This window comes from Bison bison, unplaced genomic scaffold (assembly GCF_000754665.1).
Source record: "Bison bison bison isolate TAMUID 2011002044 unplaced genomic scaffold, Bison_UMD1.0 scf7180017864227, whole genome shotgun sequence".
Taxonomy (NCBI): domain Eukaryota; kingdom Metazoa; phylum Chordata; class Mammalia; order Artiodactyla; family Bovidae; genus Bison; species Bison bison.
Genome location: NW_011494799.1, coordinates 3,408,253 through 3,423,809, shown reverse-complemented (window position 1 = coordinate 3,423,809; position 15,557 = coordinate 3,408,253). Strand labels below are relative to the sequence as shown.

The window sequence follows — 15,557 nt, the reverse complement described above, 5'->3', positions numbered from 1 at the left end:
TCATTAAATGCTATTCCCATTCTTTGTTAAATTTATTTTTCTAGAGTGTAGTTGACATGGGGAATTTCACAGGTTGTCTTCTTGATATTTTGTTCATAATTTTACTGAATTTTAAATAATGTTGGAAATATCAACAATCATTGCTAATCACAATAGCTTTTCAACACTTTTGGAAATCTATAGTTACCACTCTGATTTTTTTTGTTTCTGTTTTATTGCCTAATAAAGTATAGAAAAATATGCTTCATGGTAGGAAAATTCTCATACTAAAACCAGTTTAGTGCTTCTATTCACATTTTGTAATATGGATAATAGTTTTATTGATATAAAATATATTTGTGGGCTCATCAATTTTTGTTGTGCATAAAAGTGCTGTTTTGAGAAACTGTTGACCAAAATACTGCAGTTAGATACCATATTGTAGAGGAGAAATATTCCAGCCATATGCTATAATACTGACTTTTGAGTAGTTTTTATAAATTATAACAGTATGTTTTTTGTTGTTTTGGGGGTTTATTTTTTGAAATATAAGACTGCTTGTATCAGAAGGGAAATAGTCTTATAGTTATTGTTCACTGGGACTTTTAAATCACATGTCCATTTTCTAGTTTGTTTTCATTGTCTGCTGTTTAAAGTTGTGTTCATAACAATAGCTCCCCTCTTAAAGATGCTCCATTTTCAAAGGACTGACTATAATTGCAATTTCTAGGAAGCTCAGCGATAGTCATTTAATGCTCTTAATTTATGAGAACCTCATGGCTAGCTGAGCCCAAATCAAGACCAACTTTTAAAAAACACATCAAAAGTGATACAAATCTGCCTTGGCAGGCCATCTGCTTTAATGGTCTGCCAAGGAACATGAACTCTAGTCAATGCATCTAGCTCGGATAGATGCAAGTCTATCGGAGATAGCGCCGTGTGTAACTTATTGGCACCTTGAGAGTGAATGAGTTCAGTTCATTTGTGGTGCTCTGTGAATTAACAGCTTGTTCTACTGGTTGTGTTCCTAGTAAGATCTTTATTTATTCAGCCAATGTACCTCCCCTGTGTGTGAGCCTGTGTTGGGTCCTCGTGACACAGTGCAGGGGGAGAAATTAATCACTGCCTTCACATGGAGTGACTACTAATCCCCCAGTGGTATCTAATGACCGTGCTACTGTCAAGGTCAAGAATAGGGTGTCAGGGTTCATTAAAGGGACACCTGTCTGGTGTTCCTGCAGGTTGTAGCTGAGACATCAGGGATGAGGAGCAGTTAACACAGTAAAGATGAAGAAAAAGCGTTTTCAAGTGAGGGAACAACACATTCCAAGCCTGCAGGGCTTTTCCAAGACGTGTGAGAGGCGAGTGAGACTGGAGAACAGAGGATGGTGACCTTGAGAGGTGAGAAGGCTAATGTATTAGGTGGGACTGGATTATATAGGAACATGCGGTCCGGGGGAAGAAATTACAGATCTTTCTAAGTAGGGAAGTGATGTGATCTCATATGAACTTAAATACTAGTTTATTCTGGTGGCTGTGTAGAGCAAGCATTTTGGAGGTGCAAGAGTGAATCATGGGGAGATGTTAGGCGAATTCGGATGGTGCTGTTTCATGGAGCTTGAGTGAGAATACTGGAGTGGGTTGCCATTCCCTCCTCCAGGGGATCTTCCCAGCCTGGGGATCAAACCCAGGTCTCCCGCATTGCAGGCAGATTCTCTACAGTCTGAGCCACTAGGAAAGCCCCTCACAGGGAACAGAGTTAGAAGGAAAAATTCTCATGTCTCCAGTTCTTGCTCTGTTTGTGCTGGAATATGACAACATCAGAAATGTAGTTAAGCAAACATCTCAGCAAAATTGTCCCCTTCCTTTGTGGACTTCACAGTCTGAAGCGAGACCTATCTGTCCCCACTTCCGGCTGGACATCCACCACTGCTAAGTGATCAGGCCCTCATCTGCAGGACGCCACCGAGGACATCAGTTGGATCAGAGATGCTTGCAACCCACTCGGAAAAGTAGGAGATCCATGAAATTTAGGTCCAGAATGAAGAGAGATCAGGATTTTCTCTTCTGTTAAAATCCCTCTCAGAGCCCAGCATAGTATTTTCCACATTTTAGGAAACCATAAGTTACTTGTTGAAGGAAGGAGCAGGCATATCATAGCACATGGCATTATAACACCTAAAGTAAATGATCATAGGAGGTTGAGAGGGGAGCTCCCTGGAGTTTAAGGTGGCAAAGAAAGTTCCTTGAAGATGCTACATCTTGATCTAGGCCTTGGAGGTTAGCTGGTCTTTGATTTTTTTTTTTGGAGAGGTGTGGGGCTTGGGAGAGCATTGCAAGGAGAAGCCATTCCACATGCAGAATAAGAGGCAGGACTGAGCCCCGTACCTCTGTGCTGCTCAGGGATGTAGCACAGATGCTCTAACCTTGATAAAGGGTTTAGGATTGGGGTCAGATCAGGATGGATGGTGTGGGTAAGTTGTGAGAGAACATAGACTTCCAGGATGAGCACCAGAGTTGGCTCTAATACGTGATAGTAAGGTTTATCAACAAATGATTAGAGATGATGATGGAACTGAAGGGAGGGATTTTGGAAATGAAGACTGGGGTGGCTGTTGCTCTTATCTGCACCCCCAGCCTGGGCTATAATGTGCCACAATTAGCTTCAGAAATTAGCTTCTTCTAGAAATTCTTTCTTCTAGCCCTGCCCCTTGTATTGACTGACAGTCTGTGGTGGTTCCTGGCTGCCAGATAAATAAAAAGAAATAAATTTAAAAAAAAATGCTCTGGTCATGGTCTTCCAGGCTTCCAACCAATCTCTTCCTTTATCCACCAGTATCTTACATTTCCTGAGCACCACTATTTAGCTGTATGTGTGTGTGTGTGTGTGTTTATCCCTGTCTGTATCTGTGTATGCATGGTAAGTCACTTAAGTCATGTCTGACTCTTTGCAACCCCATGGACCTCTGTCCATGGGATTCTCCAGGCAAGAATACTGGAGTGAGTTGCCATGCCCTCCTCCAGGGGATCTTCCTGGCCCAGGGATCAAAGCCAGGTCTCTTAACATCTCCTGCATTGGCAGGTGGGTTCTGTATCTATGCCCATGTATGTATGTATATATCTCTCTATCTGTGTATATCTGTCTCTCTATCACTGTATCTTTCTCTGTATCTATCTGTCTGTCTGCTTAATGAATGTAATGCTCTGATTTCTCCCTGTCTCCTTAGCAAGGACCTACCCATTTCTGCTGGCCAAGTCAGCCACCTCCCAAACCTTGCTCAGAATTCACCTCCACTGTGAAATCTTTCTGGACTTAAGCCAGATAAATTAAATGTCTCTGAACTTTAGTTTCCTCATCTGGAAAATGGCACAAATACTCTTCACCGTATAGAATGGGCATGAGGATTAAAGGAGAACTGCATGAAGCGTGGTTTCTTACCTGGAGTTGGGAGAGCCTGGCTCCCTCCAGCCAACACCCATCCCTGGGCACCAAAGTCCCCAGCTGCCCCCTCCCACTGGGCCAGGACACTCTTCACAGGGGAGGGGGGCCATGCATACCTTGGCTATGCCTGCATTGGGTCCTTTAAATGAAATTCAGGGCTAAATATAGAACAGAGATGTACAAATGAGCAATAGAAGGGAGATAAGGACAACATGTAATCAGAGATCACAGAGGAGAAAGGCTCAGTCCGCTGGCAGAGGGTGTGAGGGAAGTTTTCACTGAAAAGGTGACATTTGCTGAAAAGCGTGATTATTCTGAGAGTTCCTTGAAGGTAATGACTTGGTGGTCCATGTACATCAGGGCCTGGTTCAGTGCCAAGAGCAGAATGGGAGTTTAATAAATATTTGTCGGATGAATGATGTGACCTCTCAAATACTTTTTTTGCTTGTCAATCAACTTCTGTAACTGATATAAAGGTAAAATTATTTAAACGTGAAACCTCCACTTGCTGTTGGAGGAATACAAATGGATTTTAGCGTGCTGTTCGAAAATAGCAAAGGCTGTTGAGAGCAAGGCGCTGAAACATCGCCGTGAATCTGAATCACCAGTGGTGTAGCCGTGTCAAGGCAACTTGGCATGTGGATGCAGAAGAAGTCATCTGTATGTTTTACCTGTAAAAACAGGGGGAGCAAAGAACAAGAGGGCGGACCCAAGTATAGCTATATCCTTTTGCCTGGTACTGTTTGCTTGGTTCTCTTGGGAAACATTTGGATATTTCATTTGTGATGGGAGATCATTTTATCATGATCAGTTAAAAATACTGTTTAAATTTTACTGAAAGTCCCCATCTGTCTGGAATCTTCTTTTTTAAATTTTATTTACTTACCTGTTTATTTTTAATTTTTTTGGCTATACCCTGTGGTACATGGGATCTTAGTTCCCTGACTGGGGATTGAACCCACACCCCCTTCATTGGAAGGCAGAGTCTTAACCACTGGGCCACCAGGGAAGGTCTATCTGGAATCTTTGAAGGGCAAAAAATCAGTCCTAAAGTGTGCATGCATTACTCTATAGATGTTTTAATGTCTTTACTTTTTTTTCCTCATCTCTGCCTGTTTCTCCTGGAATATTAATAAATGCAGCATTTTAATGAGCTTTGATGGGATTATCTTCAGAGAGTCAGAGAGTCAGTGCAGTGTCTTCCCCGGAGGCACACAACGGAAGCTCCCAGTTTCTGGAATGAAGTCTGTTGCTCATTACCTGGGACAGCAGAGTGTGTGATCGAGAGCGGGGTGGGCAGGACTCAGCCCACCTGTGCAGGCCAGGCCCCTGACTCCCTGCTGGGGGACCCCAGGGCTTTCAGTGCAAGTGTCAGACGGCTTTCCCCAAGCCAGTGCTGATGGAATGTCACGCCAGTGTCTCCAGAGGAGCAGCCCTGACACCTCCCAACAGTCTGACGGACGGTTAAGTAGCTGTTTCAGTTTGGGTTGAGGAGCTCAGCATCGTCTACCAGAGTGTTAAGCCAAAAGTTCACAGTTATTCAAGAGATGTCGTGACCTTCTCCACTGACTTCTGACTTCTCCACTGACTCCACTGACTTCTCTTCTGACTTTGCTTAATATTACAATCCTTAGGGCCATCATGTTGTTTCAAATGGCAGTATCTCACTTTTTTATGTCAGGTACCTCCCCACTGAAACCCCACCCTGTACCCTGTGAGACACAGCCCCGGAGGAAGACCTGCCTTTCTAATTCAAGTATAGTTAATTTACCATGTTGTGTTACTTTCAGGTGCACAGCAAAATGATTCAGTTACACACACACGCACATGCACACACATGCACATGCACACCCACACGTGTGTGTGTATATATTCCTTTTCAGATTCTTTTCCATTAGAGATTGTTGCAAAGTATTGTTTCTATGCTCTACAGTAGGTCCTTGCTGGTTATCTAATTCATTAGTATGAATAGGCTTCCCAGATGACTCAGTGGTAAAGAATCCACATGTAATACAGGAGGCACAGGTTTGATCCCTTGGTTGGGAATATCTCCTGGAGGAGGAAATGACAATCCTGTCTAGTATTCTTGCGGGGAAAATCCCATGGAAAGAGGATCCTGGCAGCCTACAGTCCATGGGGTCACAAAGAGCCTGATGCGACTGAACACGCATCAAACGTACCTGCAAACAGTGTGCATCTGTTAATCCCAGACTCCTAGTTTATCTCCCCACTTCCATCCCCTTTAGTAACCATACATTTGCTTTCTATGTCTGTGAGTCTGTTTCTATTTGGCAAGTAAGTTCATTTGTATCATTTTTTTTTTAACCAACTTTACAACAGATACCAAAGGAACTTCTCTAGGTAGAAAAGGCCAAAATGAAAAAAAGGAAAATTATGAAATGTATCATTTTTCCAGATTCCACATATAAGTGATATCATATGTGATATCATTTGGTATTTGGCATGGTATTTTCAGATTCCACATGGAAGTGATATCATATGGTATTTGTCTTCCTCTATCTGACTTTGCTTAATATTACAATCCTTAGGGCCATCATGTTGCTTCAAATGGCATTATCTCACTTTTTTATGTCTGAGTAAAAAACTTCTTAAAGAAGCAAGACTTTTTAAAAATGAAGATAGATTTGTGTGTGTTTGATTTGGGCTGCTCAACATCTGAAACCCCTTGTAGGATTGGGGTGCTTCTCTCGTATCTTTTGGAGAAGGGATTCTGATTTGCTTTCATTCAGTGGGAAGCCAGTATGTTCTCCCTTCCTGAGCCCTGGAATTTAGGAGATGGAGATTTGTTAGGCAGGGCAGTCCCTTTATATCTCCATCAAGTGAGGCAAAGAAGCAGGCTTGGAGAATGCATATTAGAAGCAGCTACACTTAGGGGGGCCTCCCTGGTGGCTCAGCAGTAAAGAATCCACTTGCAATGCAGGAGATGCGGGTTTAACCCCTGGGTCATGAAGAGTCCCTGGAGAAGGAAATGGCTACCCACTCCAGTATTCTTGGCTGGAGAATCCCATGGACAGAGGAGCCTGGTGGGCTACAGTCCAATGGAACCGCAAAGAGTTAGACATGACTAAGCAAATAAACAATAACATTTAGCGCTTGGATCAGAAATCTCTGTGAGGCCAGTTTTCCTGGGAAGAGAGATTTACCGAGATTCTGTGCCTGAGTATCCCTCAGCCTTTGGTTTCCAGGAACTTCAAACCTGAGTTTCCAGTCTGTGCACTGATCCTGAGTTGTTGTTTAGTCACTAGTCTTGTGCAACTCTTTGAGACCGCATGGACAGCGCACACCAGGCTCCTCTGTCCTCCACTGTCTCCTGGAGTTTGCTCAAGGTCATTTCCATTGAGTTGGTGATGCCATCCAACCATCTCATCCTCTGCTGCCTCCTCCTCCTTTTGCCCTCAATCTTTCCCAGCATCTCGCTCTTTTTTCAGTGAGTTGGCTCTTCTCATCAGATGGCCAAAGTACTGGAGCTTAAGCTTCAGCGTAAAGCCCTTCCAAATGAATATTTGGTGTTGATTTCCTTTAGGATTGATTGATCCTGAGAGCTGTTTGCTATTATTTTGACAAATTCCTTTGCTGCTAAGTTTAGTCAGGGATCCTTTCCACTGCTTGTAACTAACAACCCCAACACATTCATCTGTGTCCGCAGCTCGATCCCCGTCTACTGGCCACTGAGATAATAGTCTTGGCTTAAAAGGTCTGGCCAGTCATATAAGTGTCCAGGCCACTAGTCAGCTGAATGGAATATCCTGTTAAAGCTGACTCTTAGCCAGGCAGCTGCTCTTCTTGTCTTCTGTTTTTGAAATATCTTCATGCAAGTGTCTGCACACGTGTCTGTCTAAGGATGTGCAGCACCTCAGAGCCCCTAGTTATTAAGTTCATTGAATGTAGGTTCACTGGCCTGAATGGTAAGCCAGTAGGTCATGTGGCCCGAGTAGTGTCCATGTTAGGCCTTGGTCTGGATTCCTCGGCCATTTGTTGGAGGTACATCTGTCTTTATGCCCCCAATTTATTCAGTACACACTGCTTTATAGAGCGCCTGTGTGTGCAGAGTCAGGCCATGTGTTCACATCCTGTGGATATAAGAGACCCTGATGGTTCTCTAGATCCCTCTGTCAAGCTGAACAAAAGGGGAGAGACTTCTTACATGGTCACTGTCTGGGTTCTCCTTTGAATTCTGGTTTTTCTAATATATTTTTTTTTTCTTTTGGATGCTGTATGAGGTGAGATGGAAAAAGAAGTGAGATGGGAGAAGTAAAGGTTTAGCCTTGTTATTTTTTAAGATTAAAAACTTTGAATTTACCTTGGGAAATTAGACTTCTGCATGTCTCTGAGCACCAAAAGTATCCCATGTGTATTTTCGTAATTTACTGACTATCTCAGATCAGATGTGTGTATGGCCACTCAATTCCAGAGCAGAGTTTTAACTGCTAAATAGCCATCATGGTGGTGGTTTAGTTGCTGAGTTGTGTCCGACTCTTGCTACCCCATGGGCTGTATCCCTCCAGGCTCCTCTATCCATGGGATTTCCCAGGCAAGAATACCGGAATGGGTTGCCATTTCCTCCTCCAGGGGATCCTCCCAACCCAGAGATTGGGAGATTGTTTATCGTTGAGCCACCAAAATAGCCGTGATTATACTTTTTCTCATTTTTCTCATCACCCTGTAGAAGCATGTCAGTTATCATAGACTTCCAATTGTAGATGAGTAATTATATTCACTCAAAGAGAATTTAGAAAGGAAACAGAGATGTGCTTCTGTTTTCAAACAAAACGCAGACGTGGGCCCCGTCACGTGCCACTTCGACGCCTGCTCTTGTGAATCCTGTGTTGCCATTGCTCGCGAGGCCGCGTCTGGGTTGCACGTCAGTCCCAGCCCTGTAAGTTCCCTGACACCTGGCTTTCCCACGCAGAGTTTACAGGGCTTTCTAAAAAAAGAAGCTCACCTTTGATCTTTCAGCAAGCACAGTTTTTTTTTTTTTTTTATTGGAGTATAGTTGATTTACAATGCCATATTAATTTCTGTTGTACAGCAAAATGACAGTTATACCTATAGTCATCTTTTCATGCTGTTTTATACTCCTCTTTTTCATACTCTTTCTTACTATGGTTTATCACAGGATATTGAATATAGTTCTCTGTGCTCTGCACGGGAGCCTTGTTTATCCATCCTGTGTATAATACTTTGCATCTCCTAACCCCAAACTCCCATGTCGTCCTTCTCTCATCTTCCCCCTTGGCAAACACAAGTCTGTTCTTTACCAGCTAGCACAATTGTATTACTATAATATGTGGAATCTTAAGATGCAGTACAAATGAATTTATTTACAAAACAGAAACAGATTCCCAGACTTAGAAAACAAAGTTAGGGTTGCCAAAGGGATTGAGGTGAGGGGAGGGATAGATTAGGCGTTTAGCATTAACATATACACACTGTTACGTATAAAATAATCAGCAAGGACCTGCTGTGTAGCACAGGGAGCTCAATATTCCATAATAACCTAAAGAGTAAAAGAATCTATGAAAGAGTAGATATATGTATAGCTGAATCACTGTGATATATGGAAACTAATACAATGTTATAAATCAACTCCAATATAAAATAATTAAAAAATAATATTGTTTTTGTTTAGTCACTCAGTCATGTCCGACTCTTTGCAACTCTATGGACTGCATCATGCCAGGATTCCCTGTCCTTCACCGTCTCGCGGAGCTTGCTTAAACTCGTGTCCATTGGGTTGATGATGCTATCCAACCATCTCGTCCTCTGTCGCTGCCTTCTCCTCCTGCCCTCAATCTTTCCCAGCATCAGCGTCCTTTTCAGTGAGCCGCTGTGCGCATCACATGGCCAAAGTATTGTAGCTTTACTTCAGCATCAGTGCTTCCAATGAATATTCAGGATGGGTTTTCTTTAGGATTCAATAGTAATTGAAAAAAGAAAACCGCATGATTTTTGTTCATTTTGCCTCTGTCACTTTTGAGACTCATTTGCCTCTGACCATGGAGATTCCTTTGTTTCTGACCCTTGTCCATTTTCTCTTTGCAGGGAAGAGCGATCCCTTTTGCTTGTTGGAGTTAGGAAATGACCGACTTCAGACACATACCATTTACAAAAACCTCAACCCTGAGTGGAACAAAGTTTTTACATTGTAAGTACTTTAGCCCCTGGAATATCAAAGAGCAGCTTTAACTCAGAGACCAATTATCCCTGATATGTATGGGACAGTCTAGGGCTCTTGAGTGGAACGTTCTGTCCATTTTTATGGGCAAAGAAGGAATTTTATTGTTTTTCTCCTTCTGAAAACCTTTTATGCTTTCATTTTATAGAGTATAGTGTTAATAATAGAAGAGATCGTTTGGAACTGCAGGAGAGTGTTATAGGAGGCATTTGTAAAGTAGGTCTCTTAGTGACTCAATTAATCTGTGAGTAGAAGAAAGCTTCCATATATCCAGACTAATTCATTCCTGGGTTAAAGGAAATTACAAATGTAAACGTGTCTTAAATTCAAGGAGCTTATATTGTACAGCAGTATTTTAAAATCAGAGGACTTGCATTCTGCTGAAGGCTTTTGGAACATACAGATTATGTGTGATTCCTCAAAGACTCCCCAAGGCCCCTTGTATTCCAGCTTATCTGAATGACCTACTCTATAGTGATGCCCACTTTTTAGACTCAGGTGTTTAGGAAGCTGGATATCTTGCTAGTCGCTTTAGATTCCAAGGCACCTGGCCATCAAAGGCAGGCTCATCCATTGTTGAATCTGGGTGAAATGGTGGCACACTGCCTCACAGCACTGAGGAATGCTTTATCTGTGCCTATAGCTAAAATAATATAGTTTGTTGTGAATATAAATTGGTGGCGCCCAAGCAGAACGTTTATGGGGACCTACGAGAAGAGGTTAACTGTGCTAACCAGGTTTGCAAGAGTCTCTTGGTTGGTCAACACCTTGCCAATGACCATGGCTCCATGTTTGCATTATAGCTGATGTTTGGCTCTGGTCGACATTGAAAAATTTATAAGCAAGTGAATATGCATGGCCTTTTAGTATTTTGTGTTTCAACAATAGGATGCTTTCAGGGGATCTTGGGAAATAGTGATTTTGACCACCTTTGTTTTTTAAAGGAAATTCATTAGTTTAAAGTAAAGAGAATCTTATTTTTGCTCTTCTCATCCGGAAGTCACTTTGTTGTCCTTATTCTGTCCCCTATTCTCTTTCTTTATTCTGTTTAACAGTCCTGCCCCCGAGTACACATATACATGGAAATGTCATAGTAAAAAAGTTGACTTTTTTTTCCATATGGATGTCTGAATCTTCGCTGATGGAAGGTTTGGGAATACAGTCAGTTTGATTTAATTTTTGGAATTTAATTAAATGGTAGTTTTATACTCTGAGGACATACAAACTTAATTAGTGAAAACGTGTTTTCAGATCTTCATGGAACAGCCTTCACTTGTGTGTTTTTGTATCTAATTCATGGTGTGTTTCTTGCTTAAGTCCCATTAAAGATATCCATGATGTTTTGGAAGTGACAGTGTTTGATGAAGATGGAGATAAACCTCCTGATTTTCTTGGAAAAGTTGCCATTCCCTTGCTGTCAGTAAGTTACCTTCATTAATACACAATGTATGAATCATTTTTCAGTTGATAAGTTTCTGTGATCTAGAATTGCATTGTCTTTGTTCTCTGCGGAGGGGGAAAGCCCTCCCCAGCTATGTGCTGTCCTGTGCTAAGTTGCTTTAGCCATGTCCGACCCTGTGCCATGCTATGGACTGTAGCCCACCAGGCTTCTCTGTCCATGAGATTCTCCAGGCAGGAATACTGGAATAGGTTGCCATGCCCTCCTTCAGGGGATCTTTCCGAGCCAGGGATGGAACCTGCCTCTCTTACGTCGCCTGTGTTAGCAGGTGGGTTCTTTACCACCAGCACCACCTGGGATGCACCCCTCCCCCCAGCTATAGCAGGAAACAACTGTTTTATTCCTTATCCTTCTCCAGTACCTTCAGTAATTTGCAATGTAAAGTCACATAATTTCTGTGTGTGTGTGTCAATTCCATATTGATTTAACCAACCAAGATATTTTGACCAGTCTTTCAATCCACCCTGGCTCTTTCCATCTTGAGATAGACGTTTCACTTTGGTTTCTGGGAACACACATCTATGACTGGTTTTCTATTGGTGAATGAAAAACATACATATTCTTCTTTATTACCTTCTTCCTGCCCATTTCTTCAGAGATTACGTGCTGGTAATGACACAGTTGTTCTCAGTTCTACTAAAGACCATTTTCTCAAAAGGTGTTTGCCTTTGTGTGTGTGTGTTCGCTCAGTCGCTCAGTCACGTCTGACTCTTTGAGACCCCGTGGACTGTAGCCCACCAGGCTCCTCTCCGTGGAATTTTCCCAGCAAGAATACTGGAACAGGTTGCTATTTCTTCCTCCAGTAGATCTTCCCGAGCCAGGGATTGATCTTGCATCTCCCTCACTGCAGGCAGGTTCTTTACCACTGAGCCACTGGGTAGGCCTTTTTGGAAGTCTTATTTGTTTTCAGTCTTCAAATATAATTTGTGAAAGAAAGCAGACAGACTCTCTTGGAGAAAGATAACTGTTTTGATAGTCCCATTGAAAGGTAGGCTTCCTAGGTAACTCAGTGGTAAAGAATCTGCCTGCAATGCAGGAGACACAGATATACAGATTCGATCCCTGGTTGGGAATATCCCCTGGAGAAGGAAATGGCAACCCACTCCAGTAGTCTTGCCTGGAAAATCCCATGGACGGAGGAGCCTGGTGGGCTACAGTCCATGGGGTCACGAAGAGTTGGACACAACTGAGTGACTTAACTTTCACTTTTCACTTTCATGCATTGGAGAAGGAAATGGCAACCCCCTCCAGTGTTCTTGCCTGGAGAATCCCAGGGATGGGGGAGCATGGTGGGCTGCTGTCTATGGGGTCGCACAGAGATGGACATGACTGATGCCACTTAGCAGCAGCAGCCAGAGGAGGGAATTTCACTTTTTCATCCAGCCATTCATACAGTGTATGCTAGAATTGTTATGACCTTTATCAGGCAAGAAGGATTTATTTTTTTCTTCCCAAAGACTTATTTCCCCACAGCTCTTAGCGCGTGTTAGAGCAGTCTGTAACTTATCCCCAAGATTAGACCAGCTCACCTGGTGTTTACAGAGGGGAGAACGCTGCACCTCTCAGTATCTCTTTTCTTTTTGATTGCTTGGTTAATTTCTCCCCGAATTCTCATATCCCTGATGTGACTTGAAGAGTGTGGTAGAGCAGCTGGTCCCTTGTAGCTCCGGCTGCTGCCAACTGTTCTGAGCCATCAGCCGCAGGCCATGCCAGCTCTCAGAGAGGACACGGTGATTTGGGACTCCCCTCCTTTTTTTATTACAACTTTGTCAGTTATTCCTGGAGGACTTTATGTGATAAGAACATGGGGTACAATTTTTAAAGAGGTCTAAAAGTACAGGAAAGCAGGGCTCTTCTTTAGAATTTAGTATTCTTTTTTCTCTAATGGATTTTGGACATTTCTTCTCTTGTTTTAATAGGTAAATCCTTAGTAGCATATTGGATCCCTTGAAGGGTGAACACTCATGCTCATGTTCAGTTACTCAGTCGACTCTTTACGACTCCATGAATACAGACCCCCAGGCTCCTCTGTCCTGGAATTTTCCACAAAGAATACTGGAGTGGGTTGCTATTTCCTTCTGAAGGGGGTCTTCCCGAGCCAGGGATCAAACCCGCGTCTCCTGGGTCTCCTGCATTGCAGGCAGATTCTTTACCATTGAGCCACCAGGGAAGCCTGGGTGAACACTACTTCGTATCTTTATTAAACTCTCTCTGTTTCATTTATTAACATTTCGTGTATTCTGTCTTTCTAGAATATCAACAAGTTAACCCAACTTTCTTTTCTCCTTCCCTTGTAATGTACAATCACTGTATGCTGTGGAGTTAGATCTAAGAAATTACCTCTGGCTAAATCAGAGTTTACAGGCAAGACTACTAGAGTGGGTTGCCATTCAACTCACTTCAGATTCTCCAGGGGATCTTCCAGACCCAGGGATCGAACCTGTATCTCCTGTGTCTCCTGCATTACAGGCAGACTCTTTACTGCTTGAACCATTGAGGAAGCCCTTCAGAAATCAGATTTAGGGTTTTTCAACCTTAGCACCTCTGACATTGCTGGATGGATCATTCTTGGCTGAGACTTGCCTATGCAGGAAGTTTAACAGCATCCCTGATCTCTATCCACTAGATATCAGTTGTACCCATCCACCCATCACTATTGTGATAACCAAATATGTCTGTGCAGACATTCCCAAATGTTCTGGGGCAGAATCACTACTGATGGACTGGAGAACCATTGATGTAAATTAATAGTTTCCAAACTGTAGCCTTCAAAATACAAGATAGAGTGATCTGTGATAGAGTGATTCATTTGATTTCAATGAATGCAAGCCCCCAGTCCCCTTAAGTTTTTTCACGTTGTTGATAAGCTGCCCTGCAATGTAAGTATTCATTTGTTTGATAAATATCTATCATAAGTGTTCAGTGTGTGCCAAGAATTGTAGGTTGTAGTGTGCTAACAATGACCACAGTGAAGCTGTCTCCTCTTTCGGAACTTATCTTTGGATTATAAGAGGCAATATTCAAACCAGAACAACATCAATGAAAGCGCTAGATAGTAGGTTAGGGGCCACCCTGGTGGCTCAGACAGTAAGGAATCTGCCTGCAGTGCAGGAGACAGACCTAGGTGTGATCCCAGGGTCAGGCATATCCCCTGGAAATGGGCATGGCTACCCACTCCAGTATTCTTGGCTGGAAAATCCCATGGTCACAGGAGCCTGGTGGGCTACAGTGCATGGGGTTGCAAAGAGTCAGACACCAATGTGCAACTAAAACTTTCATGTACTTAGGTGGTGAAAAGTGCTATGTAGAAAATTAAGCAGAAAATTAAGCAGGGGGAGGAGCCTTATAGAGGATGTGTGTGGGGAAGGGATGTAATTCTCTGTGATCTGGGCGGGGAGGGCATCAGTGGACAGGGAACATTGGAGAGAGAGCTTCAATAGGTGAGGAAGGGGATATGTGGGGAGATTTCAGGCAGGAAATCTTCAAGTTCAAAGGCTCCAGGCCAGGCGTTGGCTGTCAGATTCTAAAAATAGCAGAGTGGACAGTGTAGATAGAATGGAGTAGGGAACAGCAGATGTTGGATAGGAAAGGATGGGGGATAGGGTGGCGTGTGAGAAGACCTTGTGAGACCCCAAAGCTTGAGAGGTAGAAGGACGCTGGCTCTTCTTTAGTGGTAACAAAACTACTGGGAGGTGTCTAGCTGGGGAGTGCTTCATTTGGTCTATACTGCATGTTTCTATACAAAAGTAGCATGTGGAGAAAAATGCCCAGATCTGCATGGTGGCCCAAGCCACTTTCCCCTTAGGGACTTCAGGGGCCCAGAGACGTTGAGCTGAATAAGACATTTCAGCCACCGTTGTTCAGTGGTGTTTCAGTTCAGATTTATTTCCAGTGCTTTGACCAATAGGTTGGGAAGCAATCATACCTTATACAGGATCTGTGTGGCTCTTCCTGATGCACCTGCAACATACTTTCTCCAAATCAGTTGATCCCCTACCTAAAGGGAAAGTGCAGTAGAAAGCAAGGCCATGACCCTCAGTATCTGTAATCAGCAAATTTTATTTCATTGCTCATTTTATTTTTTAATTTATAGTATTCATTTTGATAGTTTTCAGTGTTTATAATTACTTTAAATTATATTTAAATATTATATTCTGGTTTAGAGGGTGTGTTTTAAAATGTATTTATTTAGCTCTAGGTTTTTTCTTTATTTAATGTCTGTGAGCAAAGCTTACCTAGACAGCACTGTGCTTCGCACTTACCATATGGCACATTGCTAATTCTGTGACAGTCTAATGAGGCATGCTTTATTATTACACCCATTTACAAATGAGGACACTGAGGCAAGGAAAGACTCCTGTAGCTGGAAAGTAGTAAGTAGGTATGAATTAAGAAATCTCATCTAGCAGCCATCCTAAGAGGAAGATTTGCTGCTATAATGAGTAGCTGTTAAGTAAATATTGTGCCAAAAGCAATAACCA

The 15,557-nt window shown here is 42.7% G+C and overlaps 1 protein-coding gene across 1 annotated transcript in view; it reads left to right on the top strand.

Moving 5' to 3' along the window:
* The window catches only part of MCTP2 (multiple C2 domains, transmembrane 2), a 265,399-nt gene that overhangs the window by 143,660 nt on the left and 106,182 nt on the right, over positions 1 to 15,557 (top strand). Inside the window, 2 exon segments of the mRNA XM_010845889.1 lie at positions 9,485 to 9,587; positions 10,935 to 11,037. Of these exon segments, the coding sequence (XP_010844191.1) occupies positions 9,485 to 9,587; positions 10,935 to 11,037 (206 nt within the window).